This window comes from Hyaena hyaena, unplaced genomic scaffold, assembly GCF_003009895.1.
Source record: "Hyaena hyaena isolate Hyena2069 unplaced genomic scaffold, ASM300989v1 scaffold_39, whole genome shotgun sequence".
Lineage (NCBI taxonomy): Eukaryota > Metazoa > Chordata > Mammalia > Carnivora > Hyaenidae > Hyaena > Hyaena hyaena.
Window position 1 is genome coordinate 4278013 of NW_024080671.1, and position 27776 is coordinate 4305788.

The 27776-nt window shown below is 48.3% G+C and overlaps 1 protein-coding gene across 5 annotated transcripts in view; it reads right to left on the minus strand.

Annotated features, from left to right (window-relative positions):
- The window catches only part of SLC39A11 (solute carrier family 39 member 11), a 346364-nt gene that overhangs the window by 279835 nt on the left and 38753 nt on the right, over positions 1 to 27776 (minus strand). For 4 of the 5 annotated variants that reach the window (XM_039229819.1, XM_039229816.1, XM_039229818.1 and 1 more), the window contains exon 4: positions 23961 to 24119. The exons of the other annotated variant lie outside the window; for it this stretch is intronic. In XM_039229819.1, the coding sequence (XP_039085750.1) occupies positions 23961 to 24119 (159 nt within the window). The remainder of the gene's footprint in view (positions 1 to 23960; positions 24120 to 27776) is intronic. 5 annotated transcript variants of the gene reach the window in all.

The following is a 27776-nucleotide window of genomic DNA, read 5'->3' on the forward strand; positions in this document are numbered from 1 at the left end:
GATGTCTAGAAGTACATATACATGTATCTTAATCACTACCTCACTCCTTACACCAAAATGGGATTCTGAATGGGTCAGCTATTTAAATGTACAAAATGAAATAAAAGTCATAGAAAAGATGATATTTTTACTCATCCTGGAATGAGGAAAACTTTAGTCGGTACTCCTCAAGAAAAACTGGTAAGTTCAAATACATACAAATTAAATGAAAATCTACATAGCTAAAAGTACCATAAACAAAGTCATGAGTGACAGAGAAAATAACTGAAATGAAGACAGATAATCTCCTCCATACATAAGCAACTCCACAATGAGATGAACGATGCACAGAAAAACAAGAGGAAGATACAGTTCACAGAAAAGAAAATAGAAATGCCTTTGAAACATATAAGACATTCAAGCTAACTTTTATAAGAAGAAATATGTCCATTCAGACTCCACGAAATACCCTTTTCACCTACCCTTACTAACACACCCCATATGATGAGGGTGTGGTGAAAAAGTCATTCTCGAGCACCACTGGTAAAACTATAAATCAGGTCAAGCTCCACAGAGGGCACCTTGAGAATTCCTATGAAGATGGAAAATTCACAAAACATGGTGCAATCCTCCTCTTAGGAATTTATACCACTGACCTGTTCACATGGACCTAAACACAGCCGGTAGATGCTCTCTCTTCCCATGCAGCCAAAACTCATCATTAGTGGGTTAATTTTTTTTAATTTTTTTAATGTTTATTTATTTTTGAGAGAGAGAGGGAGAGAGAGAGAGCACAAGTGGGGGAGCGAGAAAGAGAGAGGGAGACACAGAATCCAAAGCTGGCTCCAGGCTCTGAGCTGTCAGCACAGAGCCCAACGCAGGGCTCAAACTCACGAACTGTGAGAACATGGCCTGAGCTGAAGTTGGTCGCTTAATCAACTTAGCCACCCAGGCACCACTAGTGGGTTAATTTTTAAAGTGGACAAAGGAAAGACTCTCCTCCCCCCAAAATAACTTTTAATTTCAAGAAAATAAGTGTGTATTAACCTGCTCACCCTATGATGTAATGAACACAGGGGCCGTTTTAGCACACGTAGCTTAATGGGTTGACTTCAGCTTTGTCTATTTTACAAAAACCCTACCCATAATGCTTCGTTTACAGTCCTCAACGCATGGGAAGAAATCTTAAAACAGAGCCATTCTCAATATTTTGGATCATTGCCCAGTCATTGACAGCTGTCTCTTTCGTGTCTTATTTAATGGAAAAATGGTGATTCAACATTAGCAAACCTGTTCACAGCAGTCGACTGAACTGTCATCCAAACTTATTTTCCTTCTTTCCCTCATATTTCATCAGTCTGTGTGATACCTGGTTAAATAAAATGATTGCAACAACCGTAACTGGCATAAATACTTGCACTAACACACAACGGATGCTGGGTGAGCTGACAACAGGCATTCAAAGTGTTACAGTGAACAGAAACTGAAAGCATTTGTTACTCAAACAACCCCATTAGGTCAGGGCCAATGAAGAGAGCCTGGATTTTATTCGGGAAGGCAGCCATTCTCAAAGTGGGGTCCCTAGGCCAGCACTAGCAACGCCTAGGAATTTGGCAGAAATGCAGATTCTCAGGCCCCCCTCCAGGCCTCCTGCACCAGGCTCCTTGAGGGTGGACCCGAAATCCAGGTGACCCACAAGCTCACGTGTGAGGACCACCACCACAGTGAGGCAAAGCCCTTTGCAGGAGCCTAGAAAAACCAGTCACATGGCATCTGGTGGCTTCTCTTTTGTGCCATAAAATGCTTCGCAGGGCCCTGACTCATCTACCACTTCCTCTGTCAAAACAGAATGCTAAATGAATAAGGAGGAGAAGGATTATTTATCTGAAACATCGTCTATTTCACTAGCTTCTCAAGCTAATGATTCTGCCAACCAGTAGCTCCAGCAAATTGTGTGTCTCGGCAAGGACCCTCTTCCAGCATTGATTTTCTCTGGTTAGGAACAAAGAAGTCTCTGCTTCTAATGTCCCCTGAATTGATTAGTGCATCAGGGTGGGGGGAGGCCCAGGCTGGGGTTGGGTATAAGCACAGTAACTCACGTGGGGCTGCAGTCCTTCTAAGAAGTTCACCCACTCGGCGTAGTCGATGCCCCTCCACCAGGCGCCAAGCACCAGGCATGATCTGCGGGAGCTGAGGGGCCCTCGGGGAAGAGCCACACTGCGGCTGGGCAGGAAAAGGCAGGGGTGCCCCACGGAGGGAGGGACAAGTCACATCATCGCTCCCTGCAGTCTGTCCACATCTCTGCTGACAGGGTCAAGTGGTATTTATTTGAGATGTTCACTTCCATCCAAACCCTTCTTATTTCCATAGCATTCCCCCTGCATTTCCCCCTGCAACGCCAATGTCTGACATTTAATCTGCATTTGCTAAGCCTCCAGCTGTCTATGCCCTACCTCCCTGTTATGGGTAGAACAGTGTCCGCCAAAAAAGATATCATCGGCCCAAGCTGCAGTACCTGTGAATGTGACGTGATTCGGAAATAGGGACTTGGCAGATGATTGAGTTAAGGTGCGATCGTTACAGTGGGCCCTGATCTGATATGACCGGGTCTTTGTTAAAAGGGGAAATGTGGCTACAGAAATAGAGTCAGACACACAGGGGGAATGCCATGGGAAGAATGCAGTTATGCGACCAGAACCCCAAGAAGTGCCAGAAAACAGGAAGGAAGCCTGCAAGAGATCCCTCGCTTGAGCCTTCGGAAGGAGGATGCCGCGCCAATACCTCGATCTCAACTTTCAGCCTCCAGAACTGACAGAAATGATGAATTTCAGGTGTTTAAACCACTCAATGCATGCCACTCTGGCACAGCAGACCAGGGAACTAATACTCTCTCCAGTGAGGCCGTGGGCTTCCCGAAGGCAGGACGGCCCCGGGAGCTACCTCTGAAGGCGGAACGATCCAGTGTCTGCACATCCTTTAGAGGGGGAGCCGGGGCAGTGAGTCCAACTGCAGCTGGGGAGCTGGACTCTTCCAGCCAGTTCTCAAACCTGGCCCAGACACAGGCTGAAGATCCCTGTGAAGCTTTTTTGGAAATACAGGTGTCTGAGCCCCACCCCAGGCCTCCTAAATCGGAATATCAAAGGGTCAGGTATGAGGTGCCACCTGCCAGAGAGGACCCACAGGAAGTCCCAGGGCCCCTCAACCCTGGGATTCCACTGATCTGTAAAATAAAAACCAAGGGCCTACTTCCCATCCCCAACTACAATGACTACAGCTTTTCGGCTTTAAACCAGAAGAGATTCACATGAAAAGAAGCAGCCAGTTTCCGTTCTGTTTCTTTGTTAGCTGAGCAGATCTAAAACAAATGAAAAAGTCCCCAGACCTGTGTTTCGTTTTAAATGGCCAAGCGTTCATTTTGCGAGTAGAGCTGTTTTTCATTTTGTGAAATCAAAGCCTTTTTTAAGGTTAGCTATAAACCGTCGATTTCTTTAAAGAAGATTCTACCTCGTCAATGATTTTTGCTTTTACAAATGGAAGTGCTATGTTGGAAAAAATGTCTCGCCCAGTAAGTTACACCGAAAAGCTCTAGGGAGGAAAACAGTCAACCAAAAAATCAAATACGCATTTGAATTGAATACACGCTTCTCCAAAGCTGACACACAAATGGCCAAGAAGCATAGGAAAAGACGCTCAACATCACTAATCATCGGAGAAATACAAAACCACAATCATATGCCATCTCACACTAATGAGGATGGCTACTACCAAAAACAAAATAAAACAAAACAAAACAAAAGATTGGTGCTGGTGAGGCTATGGAGAAAATGGAAAGCTTGTGCACTGTTGGTGAGACTATAAAATGGCATCATTGCCATGAAACACAGCGAGGCCATTCTTCAAAGAATTAAAAATAAAACTACCACCATATGATCCAGAAATACCTCTTCTGAGCTTCAAAAGAATTAAAAGCAAGGTCTCAAGGAGAGCCTGCCGATCCACTGTCAGAAACAACTTTTCCCCCTTCCCTTCGATGTCAGTAACACTCTTTGTGTTCACAACGGCACTATTCGCAACAGCCAAGAGGTGGAAGCAGCCCAAACATTGATCACCAGATGGGTGGGTCAACTAAATGTGGCAAATCCATACAGTGGAGTAGTACTCAGCCTGAAAAAGGAAGAGAATTCTGACATCTGCTACAACATGGATGAAGCTTGAGGATGTTATACTAAGTGAAAGAAGCCAGACAAATACTTTATGTGGTTCCACACATACAGGGCATCTAAAGTAGCCAAATTCATAGAAACAGAAAGTAGGAGGGTGGTTACCGGGGGCTGGGGGGGGGGGGGGGGGGGGGGGGGGGGGGGGGAGAAAATGGGTAGTTGCTGATAAATGCATTTAGAGTTTCAGATACGGAAGATGAAAAAGGTCTGCAGATCTGTTTCACGACCAGGTGACATACTGCACCCTACTTACACTAAAAATAAGATGGGAAATTTTACGTTATGTGATTCTTTTTTACCACAATAAACAAAAGGAAAAACAAAACAACAACAACAACAGAGAGAACAGTGGTCCATAAACGTTAAATGCTAGAGACTGGCGTTCCAAAGCACAGCCAGATCTTGGCTCCTTTTTAGTGTTTTCCTTACTCTGGTATCTCCTTTCCTCTAATTGTTTAATCCTTTTAGCTGCAATGAAGTGATTTTACCCTGATAACAACCAACAAGGAGCAGGCAGTACAAGCTTCTCTTGAATTGCTTGGAGCAACTACCAGGCCTTTTAACTGGGTAATAGCAAGCATATAAATATTCCATTTATGTCAAATCATTCTGCTTACAAGAATATGCAAGATATGTCTCAAGGATATAGATTACCTTTCAACAATCCAGACTGGTGTCTTTGTTTTTGCCTTTTAAGAGAATTTTTAAAGGGCATCTACTGTTCTAGGAAATTACCCTGTACCTGAGAAGTATGTCAACTTGTAATGACAGTCTGTCATGAATCCTCACCTCCTATACGTGATCAAGCCAGCCTACAAGCAAAGATAGCTTTTTCTTATTCCACGGTTTCAAGATGTAGACTTTTCACATTTATTAAGAGAAAAGTAACGAGTTCCCACCTTGAAAATTAAACACAGACCGTTGCAAGAGACTATCCATCAACATTCAAGCCCTGGGATACTGGTCTTCCAGCAAAGGGCTTCACATATGGATTATCATAAAACCTAATTATTTGGGGGACATTACTGTCACCTAAGAGACAATGAATTGTACTTCTGAGAGGTTCCCCAGTAATTTCTTTTGTCTCCATCACCAGAGCAATTTTCTCTCTTGACGTGAAGTCATCCTAAATCACCCAGCAGAAAAATGGAGAATGCCGCACGTATTATCAGACTATTTGCAGATGATGCTGTAAATGGCTTATCCATCTCATTACATGAAAAGCGTAACATCACAAATATCCCATCGCAAAGGCAAGCAGAAAGCTGAAAACTTAATTAAACAAAATAAGAATTGATGGTGCGTGCTGCCTTCGTGTCCTGCTTGGTTTCAAAGTTAGAACACTGAAATTCATGCCAATGCAGGACCTTGAGGACTACTATGGATAAACTATGGTAACTGATTATAAACTTTATAGACTCAAAGGCTGCCCAAATTTGGACAATTTGATTCTCATTAGTTATGAAGTTTAGAAATGTAATCATTGTCACTAAAAACGGACCAGGAAGAAAATACAGGAGGTGCTCAGGTATAATAGTGTGAATATATTCAAAGGAGGTAGGCATTTCCCATTTCCCTTCAATATTGGGATTTTGTAATAATCCTCCACCTCCCCTGACACGCACCTGCACACACGCACACACACGTGGACACACACATGCACTTGCATGAGGACACACACACACACTCTCTCTCTCACACACACCAAAATCTGACAGATTTTTTTTTTTGTAGCCTATATATAAAAACTTAAGAGTACTTGAATTACATGACCGTCCAAGGCCAGGGACCATTACTACAAAATGTGGGAGAGACATGTTGCTAAAGATTACATAACTACATGAAGCCCACCGATCCACCATCAGGTACGATGTTTCCCCCTTCCCTTCAGTGTCATTTATTTTTATGAGTTACAATTTTATCTGTAGGTTTTAAGATGGCTTCTTTTTTTAAAATTTTTCTAATGTTTATTTTTAAGAGAGAGACAGCATGAGCAGGAGAGGGTCAGAGAGAGGGGGAGATACAGAATCTGAAGCAGGTTCCAGCCTCCGAGCTGTCAGCACAGAGCCCGACGCGGGGCTCGAACCCACGAACCATGAGATCGTGACCTGAGCCCAAGTCAGACGCTTAACCGACTGAGCCACCAGGTGCCCTAGGGCCATGCTCCTATTGACACGGGTAAGGGAGGGAGTCTTCCTCGCCTCCTCCAGATCCTGATGGCTCTGGGTGATCTGTGGTTCCTTGGCTGTGGCAGCACAGCTCCAATCTCCGCCCCACCTGCACGTGGCCGTCTTCCGTCCATCTTTCATTCCTGTGTCTCTCTTCCTTGTCTTCTCAGGACATTAGTCATATTGGATTCAGGCGCCTCCACACACACTCCAGCAAGACTTCTACTTAACTAATTACATCTGCAAAGGCCCTATTTCCAAGGAGGGTGACTTTCTGAGTTTCTAGGAAAGACACGAATTTGAGGGGGATTCCTATTCAACCCAGCGCGACCATCCCTCAACTCTGCACCCTGACTTGACTAGCCGGTGATATACAGATGGACGCATCACTGTGTGGTTTCTGTGCCTAGGCCGTCAGGGACTTTGTTTCTGCTCTTGCGCTAACGTCCCTGCCCTCATTATGAGAAGAACATGCTCTGATCTAAGGCAGATGACAGGCTTTTGCAGCAGAGCCACCCCACCCACCTGCAGTCTTACCACTTAGACACTCGGCTGACCGCTAGGAGATCAGTCCTTACTGACGGTCGCCTGCCACTGATATTTCATGCCTGTATGGTATGCAGCAATAGCTGACTAATACATACTTTGTACCACAGCAACAATGGGCTAGTTGGCCTGCTACAATGTATCGTTATTTTTTTAAAAAAAGATTTATTTATTTGGAGGAGAGTGCAAGCAGGGGAGGGGCAGGGAGAGGGGGACAGAGGATCCCAAGCAAGCTCTGCGCTGACAGGCTGACAGCAGTGAGCCTGATGCGGGGCTCAAACTCACGAACCCGCGAGATCATGACCTGAGCCGAAGTCGGATGCTCAGCCGACTGAGCCCTCCAGGTGCCCTTGCAGAACCTTTGTCTGAAATGCGTACCCCACTTCCTACCAAGGCCATGTACCTGACGAATCCCAATCGCATCCTTAGTTTTTTTTGTTTTTTTTTTTTTTTTTTTTTTTTNAGAGAGAGAGACAGCGTGAGCAGGGGAGGGTCAGAGAGAGAGGGAGTCACAGACTGAAACACGCTCCAGGCTCTGAGCTGGCAGTCAGCACAGAGCCCGACGCGGGGCTCGAACCCACGAACCGTGAGATCATGACCTAAGCGAAAGTCGGACGCTTAACCGACCAAGCCACCCAGGCGCCCCATCGCATCCTTAGGTTTAAACACAAGTACCAACTCCAGGAAGCCTTCTATGAACCCCCAAGCAGACTGAGTCACTATTTATCAGTGCTCTCACCTTATACTCTTTCCCTTTATAGCAATTACCGCACTGTAATCACTTGTTTACATAATTATAAGGCTTTTGATCTCTGGCACTAGCAAAATGCTTGGTTCCAAAACTTGGCACTAAATGAATCACAGAAAAAATAAAAGATCTGGTGAGAACAGAGCAGTAGGAGGTAAGGATAAAAGGGGAAGAAGAGTCACAGCCCAGGAAGAAAGACTACAAACCCTGGCGAAACTCTGCAAGGCCAGATGCCATCAGCATGTGACCTTGACCCACGTGGCTGCTTTGGGGCACACACACACACACACACCCCCGGACAAAAACTCATGCAATCCCATGGAGCACAGAACAGAGTGGGGATGGGAAGCAAAAGTCAGGGCAGGGGGAGTGGGGGAGGGGAGGTCCCTGCTGAAGCATCTCAGTGAAGACACAAGGAGAGCCAGCCTGCACAGGACTCGTGGGCTCTGAGATAGAAAGGAGCTGATGACATTTCGGCGACGGCCACCACAGGGAAGGGATTAAAGAGAAGCAGCGATTTGCAGTGGCCGGTAGCTAGCATTTCCGGCCGCGTGCGATGGGAATGGGGGATATGCCAGCGGCGGCTCAGGGTCTCACAGAGAAAGACAAGGCGATAAAGACGACAGTGGTGACTCGGAGGAGGCAATGGGTCTGCAGACACCAGTGCAGCCCCATCTCCCTCAGGGAGGGTGGGGGCCAGCGGCATCTCAGGACGCACGCCACCCAGAGAAGAGAATCCACGGGTTCTCTTGACAACACGAGTGTCTCTTTCTGGGGCGATCAACTACCCAAATTTTATTCTTCACAGTCCGTCTCTCATTCCCCCATGCCACCCTCAAAACTGTACTCCTTTCCCAGCCCCGCCTTCGTCCGGAATGCGGTAACGGCTGATCTTCCCACTCTGCAGACCTGCTGGGAAATTAATCACAACCAGGCTGGGCTCAGAGGGACCTTTCCACCCAGGAACCTCGGAGCGTTTAGCACTCTGCAGGGTGAGATCCTCTCAGGGCTGCTAATCATTGATAACCCTGCTGAACACCCTGCAACCTCAACCATCAGAGGCTTCTCGTTACCAGGGCTTTATGGAGCCCTTATATTTTTTAAATATTTCTTAAAATTTCTTAATGTTTTTTTTTCAAATGTTTACTTATTTTTGAGACAGAGAGAGTCAAGCGCACAAGTGGGGGAGGGGCAGAGAAAGAAGGAGACACAGAATCTGAAGCAGGCTCCAGGCTCTAAGCTGTCTGCAGAAAGCCCATTGTGGGGCTCGAACTCATGAGCTGTGAGATCGTGACCTGAGCCGAAGTCGGATGCTTAACTGACTAAGCCCCAGGGGTGCCCTGAACCCTTATACTTAGAGGGAAGTTTATACATGTGCAATGAGCACTCCCTAAGGAGCAATTCTCAGCCATTTTGGCGTGTTGACGATTGTGCACTTCTTGAAGAATCCACTGGAGGTCAAGAGCCCATTTCCCACTGTGGTGAACACTGCCCATTACAGCGGATGGATTTGTTTTGTTTTGGTTGGGCTGTATCTGAATGCTGCTGTTTCTAGGGGACTGCCCACTTCTGACAGCTGGTGCGGAAGGAAGACCTCTTCCCATAACAGGAGCTAAAAACCTAGACACCCACCAGTAATGGCGTAGCTGCAAGCTGGGACACAGCCACATGACTTAGTTCCGCCAGTCAAATGCACCCAAGCTGGGCTGACGGAGAAGGCCGGGAAATCAGTTGGGGCTCTCCCTCCTTCCCCCTCATCTCCCCTCTGTCCTTCGGGTGTTGGCTGATGCAAACGCAGCAGCAACCGTATCCAAGTCGTGTATCTGGCAAAAACAGGGGCGAGGGGCAAACTCTCAGCACCTGCTGCCCCGTGGCCCCCGGTGCATCGCTCATCAGAGCAGTGCGGTGACTTGGTTTCAGGTGTTGTTCTTGAAATCTGAGCCCTGAGCCTTATTCTCCAGCTTCCCTCCTCTCCTGCCGACATTCTGGGGGTGACACGGTATCCTTAAACAAGCTCCACTCCCGTTTCACCAGCCAGGAGCAGTAGCTGTTGCTTACAACCCCAGACCCCTGACGGACGGGCACACTCACTTTTACACACAGGATCACAGGGTTCACGGGCCAACTGCAATTGGCTCAAATCCTCACCAGCTCAAGTGCATGCTTCTGCATCTCATAATACTAGGGCGGAGGCTTTGCGAACGACATTTGTGTCTCGCCCGCCGTTCTTTCGTTAAGTCCTGCCAGTGAGGCACGTTGGAGGAAACCATAGGGCTTGGGAAGGGCCATGCTCCTTCCTGTCTGCTGGCCGCTGCCCCTCCAGCACACTTCTTCACCGTGGCGGTGGCAATTCCTGCCAGTACTATCAGCCGAGCCCAATCTGGACTTTTTCTGATGTTTGTAGAATGAGCGTCCCCGTGCCCCAGCCCCAGACATCAGCACCAGCCTGCTGGCACCTCGTCCATGGACACTGAGGGGTCCCTCCTCTAAGTTTTAATAATTCTACCTTCTTCCTCTATTTCCTCAACACCTAGGGTGGTCACTGCTTTCTGATACCTTAGAGTCCTCTTTTTACCCCAGCTACGAACCGTGTACCTAGTTAGCAGTTCTTTATACTGAAGCCTCTGGGTTCAAATGACGGGTGTGGTTTCTCTCCCAGACCAGACCCTGAGTGATACAGAATTCTCGCCTTAAAGAAAGCTAGTGCGAGTACCTCTTTGGCCACCAGAGGCAACAGAAATAAAAATAAGAAGGAATAAAAATTTACAATCAAGAGAAGACTTAAGGTCTCAAAGACCCTTAAAACATAATCAATCAATCGATAAAAGATTTTAAGGTCTCAGACTCCTCAAAGGCCATAGGAGCAAGTTCAAGTTATATAAGACCAGGTAAGCAAGGCCACGTCTATACCTGGACGGTTTCTGCAAGGTGCGGAGGCAAAAGGAGAAGGGGACCAGATCTATCACTCAGAGCTGTGGGCTCTCACTCTCCTGCCCCAGGTTCTGTAGAGAGGCTGCACCAGAGGAATGGAAATTACTGGAGACGGGACAGGTGTGGCAAAAGGGAGGTTCCTGCGCATGGCGAGAAAACAGAAGAGTATCGCATGTAGAGGAAGATAGTGAAATCATACCTAAAACCCTCTGCTGCTTGCTACAGCCGAAATAACAGCATACTTGCTAATAGTTGCTGAGCTCTTAGAACGTGCAGACACCGTGTGGATTACCATATTCATCGATTCCAAAATGCCTCCTGCTATAATAAGACACACCGTTCCCCAAGGTATTGCTAAGAAAGAAAAATATAGTCATGAACAATAACCTGCCACTGCCTATATAATGCACCCCAGTTTTAGAGAAGTGAAAATGTGCAAAAATGTTTCCAGAATCAAGGAAACCTGGCAGTTCACTCAATCCTTATAACTATCTCTTGAAGTAGGGAGAGCCAGGCTTAGCAGGAGAGGGGCTGAGTCACTAGTCTGAGCTCCCATGGGTTGGCAAGTGGCAGAGCGTGGATCTGATCTCAGTGGATGGGACTTCAGAGCCCATGCTATTGGCAATTATGCTCTGTAACCCTGTAAGCCATTTAGAGGTCAGAGAGCAAACTCTTACTGAACGTGTGCAAAAGTTGCTGACCTATTTCGAGCTTTTAGCTGTGCAAAAGATAGTAACCGTGAGCAGTAAGTGGGTCAGAGAAAGGGCTCACTGCTGAATTGCTTCTATGGTGCAAAACACTGCCAGCTCCAGGAGGAAGGGGGGCGCGGAGAGAAGCAGGGGTGGGGAAGAGCCTGAAGAAGGGGCAGTGGAGGAGGTGGGGGGAGGGGTGGAAGGCGTTGAGGGAGGGGGGAGGGAGTGGAGGGAGAGGGGAGGGAGTGGAGGGAGGTGGGGAGGGAGTGGAGGGAGGGGGAGGAGGGAAGGGAAGGGGTGAGAAGGAGAAGGGGAGGGGGAGGGGGAGCACTAACGATATAAACTGTATCAGTTTCCTGTGGCTGCTATAACAAATTATCACAATATGATGGTTTAAAACAAAGGCAATTCATTCTCTCCCAGTTCTGGAGGCTGGAAACCCAAAATCGGTATCACTGGGCTGAAATCAAGGTGCAGCTGGACCAAATCCCCATGAGATGCTCTACCGTCTTCCATCCCCCACTTCTTCCGCCTCCTGGGGGGCTCCTGGCATTCCTTCATTCAGGGCTGCGTCACTCCAACGTCTGCCTCCAGGGCCACAATGTCCTCTCCTCTTCTGTGTCAAACCTTCCTCTACCTCCTTTTTATGAGGACACATGTGATTGCATGTAGGGCCCAGCCCGGATAAACCAGGTAGACCTCGTCAGCCCAGCTTAACCTAACTTCATCACAGCTGCATATAAAGTAACATCCAGGGGTTCCAGGGATTCGTACCTGGATATCTTTGGGGGCCATCATTCGGTTGAACAAACCAAAGGGGGAACATATTTCTGGGACTTTCTAAGCCCAGACATCTAAGCAAATAGGTGCACACTTTCAGAACGTTCAGCTCAATTTTAATTTTTCCAAACTCGTGATGGAAGAGAACCTTTACCCAAAATATCTGGAAATGTAAAGATTGTTCCAACTGGATGCTCCTGGAATAATTACAAAGGAAATCGGGTTTAGTTTGCTAATGCCACAAAGGACTGGCTTGACAATGGCCTTGGAAGGTCTGATGGGACTTAGGGTGCAGAGTCCTGGGTGGGACATAAGGCAGGGAAACTGAAGGGACCCCATGAAAACCTGCTTTTTTCACACCTCAGCCCACTTCTATTCTTGCCAGGACCTGCACCCCCACCTTACACACCCCTTATATAACATATAACGTTATGTCCTCCTTGTAAAGGTCAAGGATTTAACGATTTCTTTGGAGTCTTCCAGCACAACAGATAACGTCTAAGGAGGGACCAGGTAGGGTCCTCCTGACCCCTGACTCATCAAGACTGCTGCCTCCAGACTCTCAACAATAGCTAAAACATGGAAAGAGCCTAAGTGTCCATCAACGGATGAATGGATCAAGAAGACGTCGTTTATCTATACCATGGAATACTACATGGCAATGAGAAAGAATGAGATCTGGCCATGTGTAGCAACATGGATGGACCTTGAGGGTGTTATGCTGAGCGAAATAAGTCAGGCAGAGAAGGACAAATATCATATGTTTGCACGTATAGGAGGATTAGGAGGAACTTGACGGAGGAACAAGGGGGAGAAGAAGGGCGGAAATGGTGGGGGACAGGGAGAGAGGCAAACCATGAGAGACTCTTGAATGCTGACAAAAACTGAGGACTGATGGATGTGGGGGAGAGGAGGGATGGCCATGGAGGAGAACACTTGTGGGGATAAGCACTGAGTGTTATGTGGAAACTAATTTGACAATAAACTATTTGTAAAAAAAAAAAAAAAAGACTGCTGCCTCCAGGGCATAAGTGACTTACGGCAAACACCTAAACATTCAAAAGACACGTGCACCAGACCACTGTCCTCCGTAAAAGCCCCAGACTCCAAGCAAAGACAAGACCCACTCTTCTTTCCTTTCTGAGTCTCCAGGATGCACTGTCCATATCTACGCTCTCTCTGTATCTCTAATAAGCTCCCCTTCTCACTTCCTCTCAGCTCGCTTTTGATTTCTATCCCACCCGTTAGTGGCCAGTTGGTCATTCTTCCTCTGAATAATCCATCTGAAAGATACCACAGCCGGCATGGCAAAGATGGCCTGTGGTCCAAAGGGTCCAGTTTTAAGGGCAGAACTTTTCCACCCATTCCCTTGGGAGCAGCAGAAAGAAGGGGCCATCTGCTTACGGGAGATCCAAACATCTATGAGAGAACATCTCACTTTCTAGAACCCAGGGGCAAGACCAATGAACATCACAATGCAGCTTTCTCCTCTGAAGATCGCAAGCATATACAAACACACAGACACATCTCCCCGAAAACACACACACACACACACACACACACACACACATTTTATTAAGCCAATGAATATCACAATGCAACTTTCCTCCTTTGAAGATCACAAGCATACACAAACACACAGACACATCTCCCCCAACACACACACACACACACACACTCACACACACATTTTATTAAGCCTGAATCCCCAACAGCTTCCACATTTCCTGATATGAGAACTGACATTTATTAAACACCTACTGTATGCCAGCCAAACTGTGTGACAGGTCCTCCATAAGCATTATTGCAGTTCATCCTCATGGCCACCATCTCGGGTAGGATTCTATCCATTCTACAGATAAGGATACTGAGGCTCAGAGAGATAGGGAGCTGTCACAAGACAGGAGGCCCTGTGAATCCAGGGCAATGTGAATCAACACCCGTGCTTTTCCACTATGACAATTTGCCTCTAAAGAATCTTTATACCCACCTGGAAATCCAGACTAGGTTGGGGAGCATGGCGGTGCCAGATAGAATGAAGACACAATACATGTAATGACATATTGTTACATAACGCCATCATGGAATATCTTTCTATATCAGCATACAATATACAGAATCACATTATGTAATACGAATAACCCACCTTTATCCCCAACTGTGATGTTGAACTAGAACTCTCCCAGCAAGACAACCGAGCATCAGCTTGCACTTCCCCAGGCTCATTATGTAGAGGTCCTGCCTTAAATCACTTCTGGGCATCCTCAGTGAGCCGATCTCCTGGGACACCACCAACTGCCACTTGCACTACCATATGGAGGCCTGATGTTCATGCAGCTTCTGACAAAATGGATGGGGTGGTGAGCAGAGTCGGGATCGGGTCGCCAGACAAAGCAAGGCGATTACTTTCACAAAAGGCTGCCAGGAGGATGGGGGGAGGAGGAAGGCAGCGGTAAAGGGGTAAAGGGGAACATGAGCCAAAAGTTCTCTCCCAGGTGATTCTGGCTCTGAAATTTGCATCTCAGAGAACCAGCCCTTTCATCTTGAGACTGTCCCTTCATCACCTGCAGAAAAAGTCCTTCTGTCCCTCTTTTCGGAGTCCTTTGCGATAGGAAAACTTGGGGCTTAGAAGGGAAAGAGAAAGGTATTTGAAGTGCAGCAAATTCGTCAAAAAACAACACCTGAACAGAAGTTACAAGTAACCTTCAGTCGGTGGTCACCACATCGGCTGCACATCAGAGCCTCTGGGGGGACAGTTTGCCTCAGATATCCAGATCAGAAGCCCCAGAGGGAGGCTCAGGTGTCCATGTTTCTCTAAAGCACCAAAGACAACTTCCCTTCTCCTTCCCACCCCCCCAACTCCCTTCTTTTTTTTTTTTTTAATTTTTTAAACATTTATTTTTGAGAGAGACAGAGACAGAAAGTGAGTGGGGGAGGGTCAGAGAGAGAGGGAGACACACAATCTGAAGCAGGCTCCAGGCTCCGAGCTGTCAGCACAGAGCCCAACGTGGGGCTGAACCCATGAACCTCAAGATCGTGACCTGAGCTGAAGTCGGACTCTTAACCAATTGAGCCACCCAGGCGCCCCCCTCCCCACCACCTCCCTTCTAACACACTTCCTGATCACAGCACTTCTTAGGCAAACATCATTAAGAAAGTAAAGCCAAGAAAAATTGTATACTGGATTCAAATTTCAGATTCGGCTTTCCTGTTTTTTCAGCTGTATGTTTAATTATCTCTGCCTCATCTTTGTTTTCTTCCGAGAAAGTGGCCAGTCGCAAAAGGCACAGATCTGCTTCCAGAAAATAACCCTCGGGCACGAAGTCCTTTAAAACTTAGAAGCTGTAGGGAGTTTTCACAAAGATGATCCCATGTGATCTTCCCAACATCTTCATTCCCTCATCCATCAGATACCTCCTGGAGACCTACTGTGTGCCAGGCACCGTGCTGACTGGTGTGGAGGGCAGAGCGGGTCCAGAGTGGACTCATCCCTACCCACGCTCCTGCCTTCAGGCCACCAAGGTGGTGCCAAGTGAGGACAGCATAGGGAGGATAAGGGCCACAATGGGAAAAGGTGCCAAGTAGAACCAAGACATGGGGTGGTCAGGGCGGCTTCGTGGAGGAGGAACACATAAACGGCATCCCGTAGGGTAAGCAGGAGAGAACGGTGTTCTGAGCTCTTGGCCACTGCCATTGGGTAATTATCACTTAGCTTCTGTACTAACATCAGAACACCTCCGTCTTACACAGGTCAGGTTGAAGACAGTCCTCCGACTGGATAAAGGACGCTCCAGGGGGGGACTGGCTGTGATTCTGGAGCCCCGGTGTGCTCCTGCGACACAGGGATGAACTCCCTTCCACTCCAGCCACCCCTGAGATGCAGGACAGAGAGAGGAATGCAGATGGAGCACAGCCCAGAGCATTTCGGGAGGGAGGAGCTATATACCACCACTACCGCAGCTGCTACTACAGTTATGCCTTGTCATTTATCCCCGGGGCTCCATGGGGAGTGGCTGTACTCCAACTCTGTCCTAGGAACTGGCCAAACCACATCTCTGTGCGCACAGTTCCCTCCTCTGTTCTTCTCGGACACCAGAACCCTAACGGCCCTGGGGCTCGGGCTCTCCCCAGCCTTGGGGCCTGCCGTCGGCACCCAGACCACATCCCAGAGGAGACAGACGACAGGGTGGGGCCCAGGTCTGCCCGGGTGGGGAAGGACGCGCCGGGCACCTCGCAGGGATGTCACTGCGAGTCAGACAGACACGCCGCCACCTGTGGGAGGAAGGAGCTAACAGGAGACGGGTACCCGGTTCCGGCCCCGTAAGCCCCTGCCACCGTCCCCTGAGCCCCGAGCTTGCTGCCTGTGGCTCAACAAACAGCTAGACCTGACACATGCTCAGTCACAGCTTCATTTCTAAGCATGGAAAGCAAAAGCCAAGTTCTAGAAGGGTCCAACCATGCCTGATTGCATTTAAGAATCCCTGTCAGTTTATGGGACGCTTGGGTGGCTCAGTGGTTAAGTGTCCAACTTTGGCTCAGGTCATGATCTCACAGTTTGTGGATTCGAGCCCCATGGGGGGCTCTGTGCTGACAGCTCATAGCCTGGGGCCTGCTTCAGATTCTGTGTCTCCCTGTCTCTCTGCCCCCTCCCCCACTCACACTGTGTCTCTCTCTCTCAAAACAAACAAACAAACATTAAAAAATTTAAAAAAGGGGCACCTGGGTGGCTTAGTCGGTTAAGCGTCCGACTTTCGCTTAGGTCATGATCTCGCGGTTCGTGGGTTCAAGCCCCGCGTCGGGCTCTGTGCTGACTGCCAGCTCAGAGCCTGGAGCCTGTTTCAGTCTGTGTCTCCCTCTCTCTCTGACCCTCCCCTGCTCACGCTGTCTCTCTCTCTCTCCTAGAAATAAATAAAACATTTAAAAAAAATTTTTTTTTAAAAAGAATCCCTTCCAGTTTAGTATAAAAACGAGAAGCATTTAGTACTTGGTTTTACAGCATTCTACGGCCTCTACTGAAGTGGCAGCTTTGGTGTGTGTGTGTGTGTGTGCATGTGCACGCACGCATGTGCATGTGTGCACTTGTACACATGCATGTGCGTGTTTTCATGCCAGACCCACCGAGGGTCCCCTGGGAATACAGAGCAGTGACAGAGGCGGGCTTCCCCACAGTCCCTGATGCTCTGTGCCATGGGCTGTGAAGCGACAGGTAATTTTCCTACAGCCTCGAGGAGCCAGGGCCGTGTGCACCACTAACTCACATAGGCACAGGGACGGCTGGAGCGGCATTCACCACCTTCCCCAGAAAATGAAGGGGACAAGTGGAGAGGAAGAGAGGGAGTTGGTGGTATGTGTATCCACAACTAAACAGGCACTGCGCCGCTGCGGCATGGTGCACCCTGCAGTTTTCTCCAAGAAGCGGCAGCCACACCAGGCTGAACTGCTTTGACGCCCATTTCAGCCCCTGTGCATGCGCACAGGAGTGAAACCGACACCGAGCATCTTCCTTAAGGTCACAGGAGGCTGCAGAGTGCATCGCAGGCCTCAGTGTGGCTCCCACTTGCACCCTGGGACCCAGGGAGGCCTGAATGACGTGCTAAGTACTGCGTTCTGAAGGCCTCCAGCTTCAGTGCATCAAGAGCCCCCCCATACGATGAAATCTGCTGCCTGTCCCTTAAAAGGCTCAAGACCCCTTTGTGGAGGAAGCCCTCTGAAAGACATGCCTTTCACGATGTTCTCTAGCAGGGGCTCACAAGCCTTGCTCCTGTCGCCGGCTAGCTTATGGGTTTGCTCCATCCAAAACAGAAGTATTCATGAGTGTTGTGTTCCGGAGAGCGGGCTTGGCCGCCCAGGGTGTGTGCTCCGGCAGCCTGCCCGTTCCCATGCCAGCACGGCACCTGCTTCTTGTTCAAGACCCCCGCTCCCTCAACTGATGGCCTCTGGTGACATCCACGGAGGAGCTATCTCCCTACCCAAGTCACCTCTCAGTCTTAGTACCATAAACACCAAAAGAAACTATAAGAACGTTGTTATGGGCTGAACTGTGTCCTCTAAAATCCTTATGTTGAAGCCTTAAACCCTGTCCCTCAGGATGTGACTGTATTTGAAGAGAGGGTCTTGAAAGAGGTCATTAAGTACAAAACGAGGCAGTTAGGATGGGCCCTGACCCACTCTGACTGGTGTCCGTATGAGAGGAAATTTGGACACACACGGAGAAGCCACGGATGCACCTGCATGCGCAGAGGAAACGCCATGTGGGGGCGCGGCAAGGAGACAGCACCCGCAGGCCAAGGAAAGAAAACACAGAAGAAACCCAACCTGTGGACGCCATGATCTCAGAGCTCCAGCTTCCAGAACTGGGAGGACTTACGTCTCTGTGGTTTAAGCTGCCTGGTCTGCGGTGCTCTGTTCTGGCAGCCGTAGGAAATGGACACAGAGGGGTAGAAAGTTAAGCAATATGCCCATCTGCAACACCTCCCTCCTCTTTGACCTGATTCTGTAGACAGTGGAGGGTGGCCCACTCCACCGCACACCCCACCCCTGCACCGGGGGCTCTCCCCAGCCCAGCCAAGATGCCAACAACCAATCGAGCCCGGGATATGCCTTCCGGTATCACACAGAATTGCATCTGTCAAAGCTCAACAAAGTATTTGAAAGAAGGAAGCACTACAATTGAGGCAGAGAGCCAATCTTTGCCATGAAGCTAGTTGGGCTGTTCAGACAATGTCAGGCTTATGCTCTAGACTCTCAGGTGCTTCCTAAGGCAGTGCCCCTTCCTCTTTTTCTGTAAGATATTCTTGCCATCCCCGCGCCCTGCCCCCATCTTCTCTCCGTAAGGCGTTCTTCAGTGAAATAGGATCGGGATGCTAAAGATGGAGAGAATCCGTGAAGGAGAAGAAAAACATCCAAATCCTCCCGGGGGAAAAGTAATCACCTCCTGCAACATCTGTCACTTCCAGACACTTGTCATAGGTGTCCCTCGTAGCAACTCCAGCCAACCAACACAGACATCGGCAAAAGTTGGACGCATGTTACAAGAATGTGCACACACTGCTCGTTCATCTTTGCCATCACAGACAACACGAAGAGGCACTCAACGGGACTGGGGACACAGATCAATTAAAGAGGGAGCGGAGAAGAAGGTAGGACCCCCACCGTTTATGAACCTGACCTGCCCACCCCCCTTCCCCCCTCCCTGAGCCCGTCTGGGCAGGACCACCCGCCACTCTCGCTCGGATGCGAGATCTCAGATGAATCACAGATTCCCACTACCTTCCCTTCCCCCTGCATGCAATCCTCGGGCAGCCTCCTCAGGAGAGGGGAGGGAGGGGGCGGGGAGCGCACATCTCCCAGGGAGAAGGCTGCCAAGATGGAAAGCAAGCTGAAAAAAACAAGTAGCAACAACACAGACAGTATGTTACCATTTGTTTTTCAGAAAACACAAAACAATATTACATTTCCAGATGTACATGTATACATATGTAACAGCATGGAGCCATCTAGCTACTCCCTGATAGGGAAATTGCCCCGCAAGCTACATGCATACAGTTAGGTGGTGGGGTGCTGCATAGGTATTAAAATGACTAGATAAAAGTCATCTCAAATTTAAAAATAACACACAAGAGAATGCATAGACTGCTTCCAGTAGTATAAAACCACGTGCACGCATGTTCACGAGAGAAGGGAGCTCTGAATGAGTCACAGTTCATACACTATAGAGCGGGTTTAAAGCACACTCGAGCAATACAAGCAAATGGGGAAAGTGTTTATATTTCAATGTTTAAACGACACAACACAATTCATTCCCTTACAGAAAGAAAAGAGAAAAGATTTTGGAAGGAAACCCACTAAACTAATAACAACGGTTGGTCTGGGAAAGGACGGGAAGATGGGAAGCACCCTAGTCCATCCGGGTTGCTATAAAAAATTACTACAGCGGCTCCCAGCTGGCTCAGCCGGTGGAGCGTGGGGCTCCTGATCTCAGGGCTGTGGGTTCGAGCCCCACTCTGGGTGTGGAGATGACTTAAAAAAAATAAAATCTATTTAAAAATCACTATGAGCAGAGTGGCTTCTGTGCAACAGAAATGTGTTTCTCACAGGTCTGGTGGCCGGGAAGTCCAGCCGGGTTTCTTGTTCACAGATCGCATCCATGAGTGCCCACGTGTCCCCACATGCCAGAAGGGGCAGAGGGGGCACTTGGGGACCTCTTTACAAGGGGTCCCACTGATCCCACTGTAAGGCCACCACACTCGTGACCTGATCACCCCCAGAAGGCCCCACCTCCTAACACCATTACATTGGGGGTTAGGACTTGGCCACATGAATTTGAGGGGGACAAAGGGAATTGCACATAAGTTTTTGGGGTTTTTTTGGGGGGGAGGGTGGGTTTTTTTTTTTTTAGTTTTTACAATGAGATTTTTGTGTTGTATTGATGTAATAGTAATATGATTAAAAAGAAAGACAGGAAGCCTTGGGGACACACGCCCTACCATCCTTCCCAAGCCTACCCTTCTACCCACTCATAGAAAAATCACTGCTTTAAACTCAAGGCAAAGGCTTCCCACCTACTGCTATCCTCACCTTCATACAGAAGTAAAACTACTGCAAAGATCATAAAAATGCCAATGTCTCCAAACAGCTGTTCAATATCCATTCTGTCTCTCCCTAAGGCCCTGGGCTTGGGCTGGTCCCAGTCACATTCGTCAACCCCCCCAGCCAGCCTTCTTCCTGACGTCTAGCAGGTGGCTCTTCTGTCCCCCCCCCTCCCCCAGCTTCCTTCCTTCTCCCATTAGGACACCATTTGGCAAGGGCGCCTGGGTGGCTCAGGCAATTAAGTGTCTGACTCTCGAGTTCGGCTCAAGTCATGATCTCACAGTTCATGAGTTCGAGCCCCATGTCAGGCTCTGCGCTGACGGTGCAGAGCCTGCTTGGGATTCTCTGTCTCCCTGTCTCTCTGCCCAGTGCTCACTCTGTCTCTCTCTCTCTCTCAAAAATAAATAAATAAATAAATAAATAAATAAATAAATAAATAAATAAATAAATTTAATTCTTTTAAAAAAAGACACCATTTGGCAAAATCTCGGTAAATCTCTGTGAGCTCATGTCCTGTTAACAGTGACTGCCTGAGCCTTCTCTGCTTTACTCCCAGATAAAGAAATGGAAACAAGTATCCAGTTCAGAGAGCCATTTGATGTATCTACAGTTATCGAAGCCACAACAGGCTGTTATGAGTAAAAACCCTTTTCATGAGCAGCATTTTGTTGCTGAAAAAGGGGGAACAATAAATGTGAAAGGCGGAATGACCAGAAACAGGGTTCGTTGTTAACCAGCTCCTTCCCATAAACCCCAGAGTCTGGGCTCCCAAACCGACTTCTCAGCTACCTAAGAAGATTACTTGGCCCGTGGGCACTCAGTCAGTGCCGGACGACCACAAGGACTCAAGGTCAAACCCCATGAATTCAGACTCCACAAAGCATCTTTGATAGATCCAAGCTGCTGCCCTTTCTGGGTTTGGAAAGCAAATTAGCAGTGAAACCAAGGGAAATCTCATCCTGTCTCAGAGCGATGGTGGGTTGAGCTTGCACATGCCACTCTTCAATGGTAGCATCTGTATTGGGTGACTATAGCAATTATAAATCATTCTTGTCCCCATCTCATCTCAACAGCAAGAATTAATTTCTTTTAAAATGTCTTAGAACAGGGGCGCCTGGGTGGCTCAGTGGGTTGAGTGTCCGACTTTGGCTCAGGTCATGATCTCACAGTTCACGGGTTCCAGCCCCGCATCAGGCTCTGAGCTATCAGCTCAGAGCCTGGAGCCTGCTTCGGATTCTGTGTGCATCCCTCTCTCTCCCCCTCTACCCCCTCTGTTTCAAAAATAAATAGACATTAAAAAAATGTTTAATGTGCTACAACAGATGTTTACTGTCAGGCTGATTTTCTGCCGTTAGCAAGGTGCTGGGCATTAACGGTTATGATGCCCGTTCTCAAGTCCCTTTAAGTTCTCTCCCTGGACACTCGGCCACCGCTTCTGATCCATTCCTAATTTTCTGTACAGTCTGTCCAAGACTTTCCCCTGGGACCTTCTCCGTATTCAAAGCATATGTTAGAACAAACATCAAGCAAAAGGTTAAAAAAAAAAAAGTGCTGCTGCCCGGTATAAATTAGCCAATGACTGTTTACACTGCCCAGAGAAAGTCCCCACACTCAGACAGCTGATAAAATACTGCTGGAGGCCTCGCGCTCACCCCCGGGACCAGTGAGCAGAGGCCCATCATGAGTGCAAAGAGCCTTCTGCAAGCCACCATCTTAGAAGCCCAGATGGGCCCAGGGAGGAAGGGCATTCAGAATGAGACCCAGCAGGGGCTGTGCGGAGCCGCTGGCCAGCCCCTGGTCTGCTGTGCCAAGAGTTAAGGCCATCGGCTGTGAGACCTTCCTGCCAGGCTGAGTAGAGCACATTCCAACTTAGCAAGCTCACGCATCACTAGGGTGGATCTGAGAGCAGACTATGGCAGCTCACAGGAGGTCCCCTTAAAGTCATTATCATGCAGATATAATGAACAGCCAGGAAGCCAAGGGTCCAAGGGCGGCAAAATGACATGGACATTCAAGCTCTCGATTAAAAAAAAAAAAAAGTGACACATGGTCTTTCCTCCAAGACAATGTCATGACTCTCCATCCAATCATCACATCCAGCTGTCTGGTCCAGAGGCTGGTCCTTCTGGGACATGAGTCATCAGCTTCTGATCAGCCCCAGGGCCAAGTTCTCAAGAACCCTTCCTTCTCTTTCTCTGGTCAGGAATTTGAGGCAAGAAAGAAGGCAGGTAGGCAGGGAAGAGGATGTCAGAGTACCTCGTGGGATAGATGTCCCGCTGACTCCAGAGAGCCTGACTTGATCCTAGCACATCACGGTCCAACAGAAATAACCTTCAACTTCATTCTCCCCTAGAGGGTCCTTCCTGCACCTCCCCCCTTCTGGGTGAGCAGAGAATTCAAGCACCAGCTCAGATCTCACAGGGGACTTCTACCTACATCTAGGCTGGTTGGGACACAGCATCTACTAAGGCCGTGCGTTCCTGTGCTGGGTTCTTATCGACATTGACCCTTCTCCACTGACCATAGTAGACGCAGACTACCTGGTTTTACCCAATGGTGTTCACTTACAAGCTCAGGGCCTGACCTTGGCTCTCTCTGTGTGGTGATCACAGCCAGATTTCAGGCTGTGGTTTGTACCATGCTACCACGTGACTAAGTACATGTTCATCCCTCAAACCTAACCCACCAGCCCTAGTTTACAAAAGAGCCTAACATCTCTGTCTCCCCTCCCCCCAAATCTGGTGTCTTTTTTAAATTGTTTACTTTGCAGCCCTTAAGGGAGTTATCCGCAAGGCATGGGAAGGAAAACTGGAGCTGAGGGACACACAACCAGCAAACGGAAGAAGTGAATTCAAACTCAGAGCTCTGCTACCCAATGTCCCCACTTCATCTTCCTGTTAATAAGACCCCGTCGATGTGACGCTGTGCCAATGGTCTTATGCTGGAGTCGGGTATGCCATCATCTCCCTGACAACAGTGTACGCTCCTCAAGGGTCAAGACCATGAGCACACTCACTCGCTTCTCCCACTTTCTCAGTCAGCTTACATACACAGTGCCACACGTCACGACGTCAGCTACGCTCTATATTTATAATGAAATGTGACATTTAAAATCTGAACTTTTCCAAATGTAACTAAGGGAATGATTAGTCATATTACCAAGAGCTTATTTTCTTTTAGGAAGAAAAAAACAAGTCACAACTCAATTCCTCTAGGTAAAAGCCCTAAAGGACTGGAAATATCTATTGCAAGATGCCCCTCAATGGAGACATGAATGGCTATGTCAAGTTTGCAGAGTGGTACTCACCAGGTGAGGCATCAGGAGGTCAGCCAGGTAGACAAAAGCAGCTCCGAGAGTGAAGCCAATGGCCACAGGGAAGAAGGCAAAGGCGCCGAAGCCCCCAGAGGATGTGGCCATCTCCACTGCCGGGGCCAGGAGAGACCAATAGGAAGCCGCTAACATGACCTGCAAAACCACGGTGAAGAATAAACCATTACACCAACCACACAGAAGGTGTTGCAAGTGCAGACTTGAGCTGCTCTCTGTGGCCCAAACCGAACCTTACGCGTGTGTTAGGCCTTTACTCTTCCGTGGTAGGTACTGTCTCAAAACAAAAAGCCACCACCAGAATGCCTGGAACTCATGTCATAGACACTCAACATGGGGCAGGCGGGAGCTGACCTTGTGAGGATGGGGACCTAGATGCTGTCATCCAGCCTCTAAGCCAAGGGCTCTTGACGGTGGCCAACTGTGCCTTCCAAGGGACATTTGACGATGTCTGGAGACATTTTTTTGTTGTCACAGTAGAGGTGTGTCACACACATCTGTCTCCCTTTCATTTTTGCCTGTTAGCTTTCTAGATCTGTCTCTGAGGCACCAAAAGAAGGTGTCTTTCCTCTTTGACAAGTGGCAGCCTTTGAAATATTTGAGGACAACCACCGATCAATACCAGCTTGGCCTTGCCAACTCTGTTATCTCTGAAAGGAAAGAAGGGAACTAATACTTATCGATCGCCTACTATTTCCAGGGAAATACATCTTTGATTTCTTATTCTATCATTGCCACAACCCTGGGAGGCAGATGCTGTCTTCTACTGCTGTCTGTAGATAAAGACACTGAGTCTAGAAGTAGTAAGAATTTGCACAAGGGCACACGGCCATTAAACGGCATATCCTGAACGGAACAAATAGGACCTAATCGCCTCGATGAGGGCAGAAACATGAAAGGAAAGGGAAAAATGAAGCTGAACCCAAACGTCAGTGAGGTCAATTTGATAAACCTTCTCCAGTGTTTACCGAATTAAACACCCATCCATGGGTGTTTACTCTTATAGATGGCAGTTACTCTTATAGGTGCGGTGACATCTTCTTGGCGAAGAGTACACCCACTACCCATCGTAACCATATGACAGTCATCACTGACATGCAAAATGCTGAATGGGTTTCTAAAAATGATTTAATTATGCCTTGCCTTAAAAAAAAAAATCTGCATCACCCATCTCCAAAATAACACTCGGAGTGACAGAACCGGGAATTACAGAAGCAACAATAAAGAACAAATCCAGGCAGAAAGGAATTTCTCTTCTGCCAACAACCAGCCACACATGGTCCATTGCTCTGAGCCTGATTCTACCAGCAAAAGTCTTAGTGCCACCCCCGGAAAACTAGATCTGCCTCAGAAACTTCCAGAAAGAAAGAAGATGTCTCATCGGCTCAGGTCCAAGAGACCATCCGAGGAAGCGTGTGGGCTCCTTCTCCATGCCACAGCCCAACACATCCCAAACTGCTGTCTCACTGGCTTTAGAACTCAACAACCCTTGGGGCGGCTCAGTCGGTTGAGCATCCGACTTTGGCTCAGGTCATGATTTCACAATTTGTGGGTTCGAGTCCTGCGTCGGGCTCTGTGCTGACAGTTGGGAGCCTGGAGCCTGCTTCAGACTCTGGGTCTCATTCTCTCCCCCTCCCCCGCTCACACTCCATCTCTCTATCTCTCTCAAAATTAACCATAAAAAAAAAATTTTTTTTTAAAGAACTCAACAGCCCCTGAGAATTGCTGTTGGTGGTGAACTCCACACCAAGGAGGATCTACACACACCTGTCCAACAACCTCTTTCCTTGCACGTTCTGGGGCCTTCCATACAGCCCCACCATCGGCAACTCTAAAATGGCGCCATCCAGGAAGGCCATTCATCACATCCTTCAACGCTTCCCCGCACCCTATCCTTGTCGATGCCATGGCTCAGGGGCACTTCCTCAGCCTCGGCTCCCCATCCCCTCTTCAACACAAAGTCCGTCTCCCTTTGCCCAACCTCCTTTTCATCCCCTAGCATCACTGTGTGCCAACTTTCCTCTGCCCCTCCACACAAAATGACAAGACATCACCATGGAGGAGTGACACGAGGTAGGGCAGGAGAGATGTGCCCCTCAAGGCAGGGGTATGCCAGAATCTGGGTGCTTGAAACAGAAAAACAGCCCAGATGATTGAGGTGGGCCCCACCTTGGGAATCCCCATTCTTCATCCTTTCAGTTATATGCAGGACCCAACAGGACTGCCTTCATTTCTCTTCCTCACCAGACTCCCAGTCGCCCACACAAACTAGAAAAGGGACCAGAGAACAGTCGTGAGATAGTAGTGAGTTGTCTGTCCCAAGCGACCACAAGGCCCAAAGAAAAGTTATTTAAGGGGCAGATGTGGTAGACAAAACAGTGACCTCCCCCAAAAGACAGCCACATCCCAATCCCCAAAACCTGTGAATATGTCACCTTAAGGGGCTCTGTGGTTGTGATTAAGTTAAGGATTCTTCCATGAGCCTGTCTGCACTCAGCAGGTTCCCACCCTCGCCCCCATCTCGCTGCCTACCCCTCCTCCCGGGTGGCCCTTTTCCAACATACTAGATTCATTATTTGTGTCCATATTCCCCCGGGACTAGGATTAGGGCCATGCTACGAGCATCTTTTATATCCCGAGCACCACAGACCAAGCCGTCTTGGGCAGAGCAGCTCTTTAGTACAGGTTGGCCCAGATGAATCCTCTGTTACCCAGCTAGTGAAGGGGAGCGACGGGTGCAGAGAAATCAAAAGAAGGCGTAATCAGGAAGTGATTCAACAATCATTCTTTAGTCTACTACCTAAATGTTAGTCTACTACCTAAATTACCTTCCAAATGAAGTACCATATAGGCTCATACTCAAATGCCTTCAGTCCTCTGACAAACACTGGATGAGTCATTGTTTAAAGTAATGGAATTTTTCTTAGGTGTGGAAAGAAGATTGTGTAGAATTCTCGGAGCGTCACAGATAATCCACTGAACAGAATCTCCTGATAGAATTGCACTCTTAGAGCTGAAAGGGGTTTCAGGAGGCTGCACAGTCCAAATGCTTCATTTAACAAGAGGGAAAACTGAGACCCGAAGAGATCCAGTGGCTTTCCCAAAGCCCCAGAGCAAGCTGATATAATCCAAAACTGCCTGCACCCTCCCCCACATCAAGTCAGCCCCACCCCCCCACCTCCACTGACACCCCCCCCCCGGCTCTTTTAAGAAATTCTTTTTTTTTTTAATATTTTTTATTTATTTCTAGGAGAGAGGGAGGGAGACACAGACTCTTAAATAGGCTCCAGGCTCTGAGCTGGCAGTCAGCACAGAGCCCGACGCGGGGCTCGAACCCACAAAACGCGAGATCATGACCTAAGCGAAAGTCAGACGCTTAACCGACTAAGCCACCCAGGCGCCCCTCTTTCAAGGAATGCTAAGGGACACAGAGTAAAGACAGAATTAAAGTTAGGGCCTCCCTTATCACCAGGCATGCCATCCCACGACCACAGCCTGGGATGAATCAGCTTTAGCAATAATCAAATGTAACCGATCCCATGGGCATTTCCCGCCATTGGGATATCAGCTGCTCCAAGAAAAATCGAGCACTAGGAAATCTTTGGCAACTCATCAACAGGAGAAATGACCTTGTGGAATGTTTTTCTCTGCAAGATTCAGCAGACCTTACAAACCAAAATAAACCTTAAAAACTGAAACCCATAGCCCATGATTGCCTTAGAGGGAGGGGAAACAAGAAGTTCTGTAAGTCAGAAGATAATTTCCGCCTAGCAGCATAGCTAAAGCTGGAAGGTT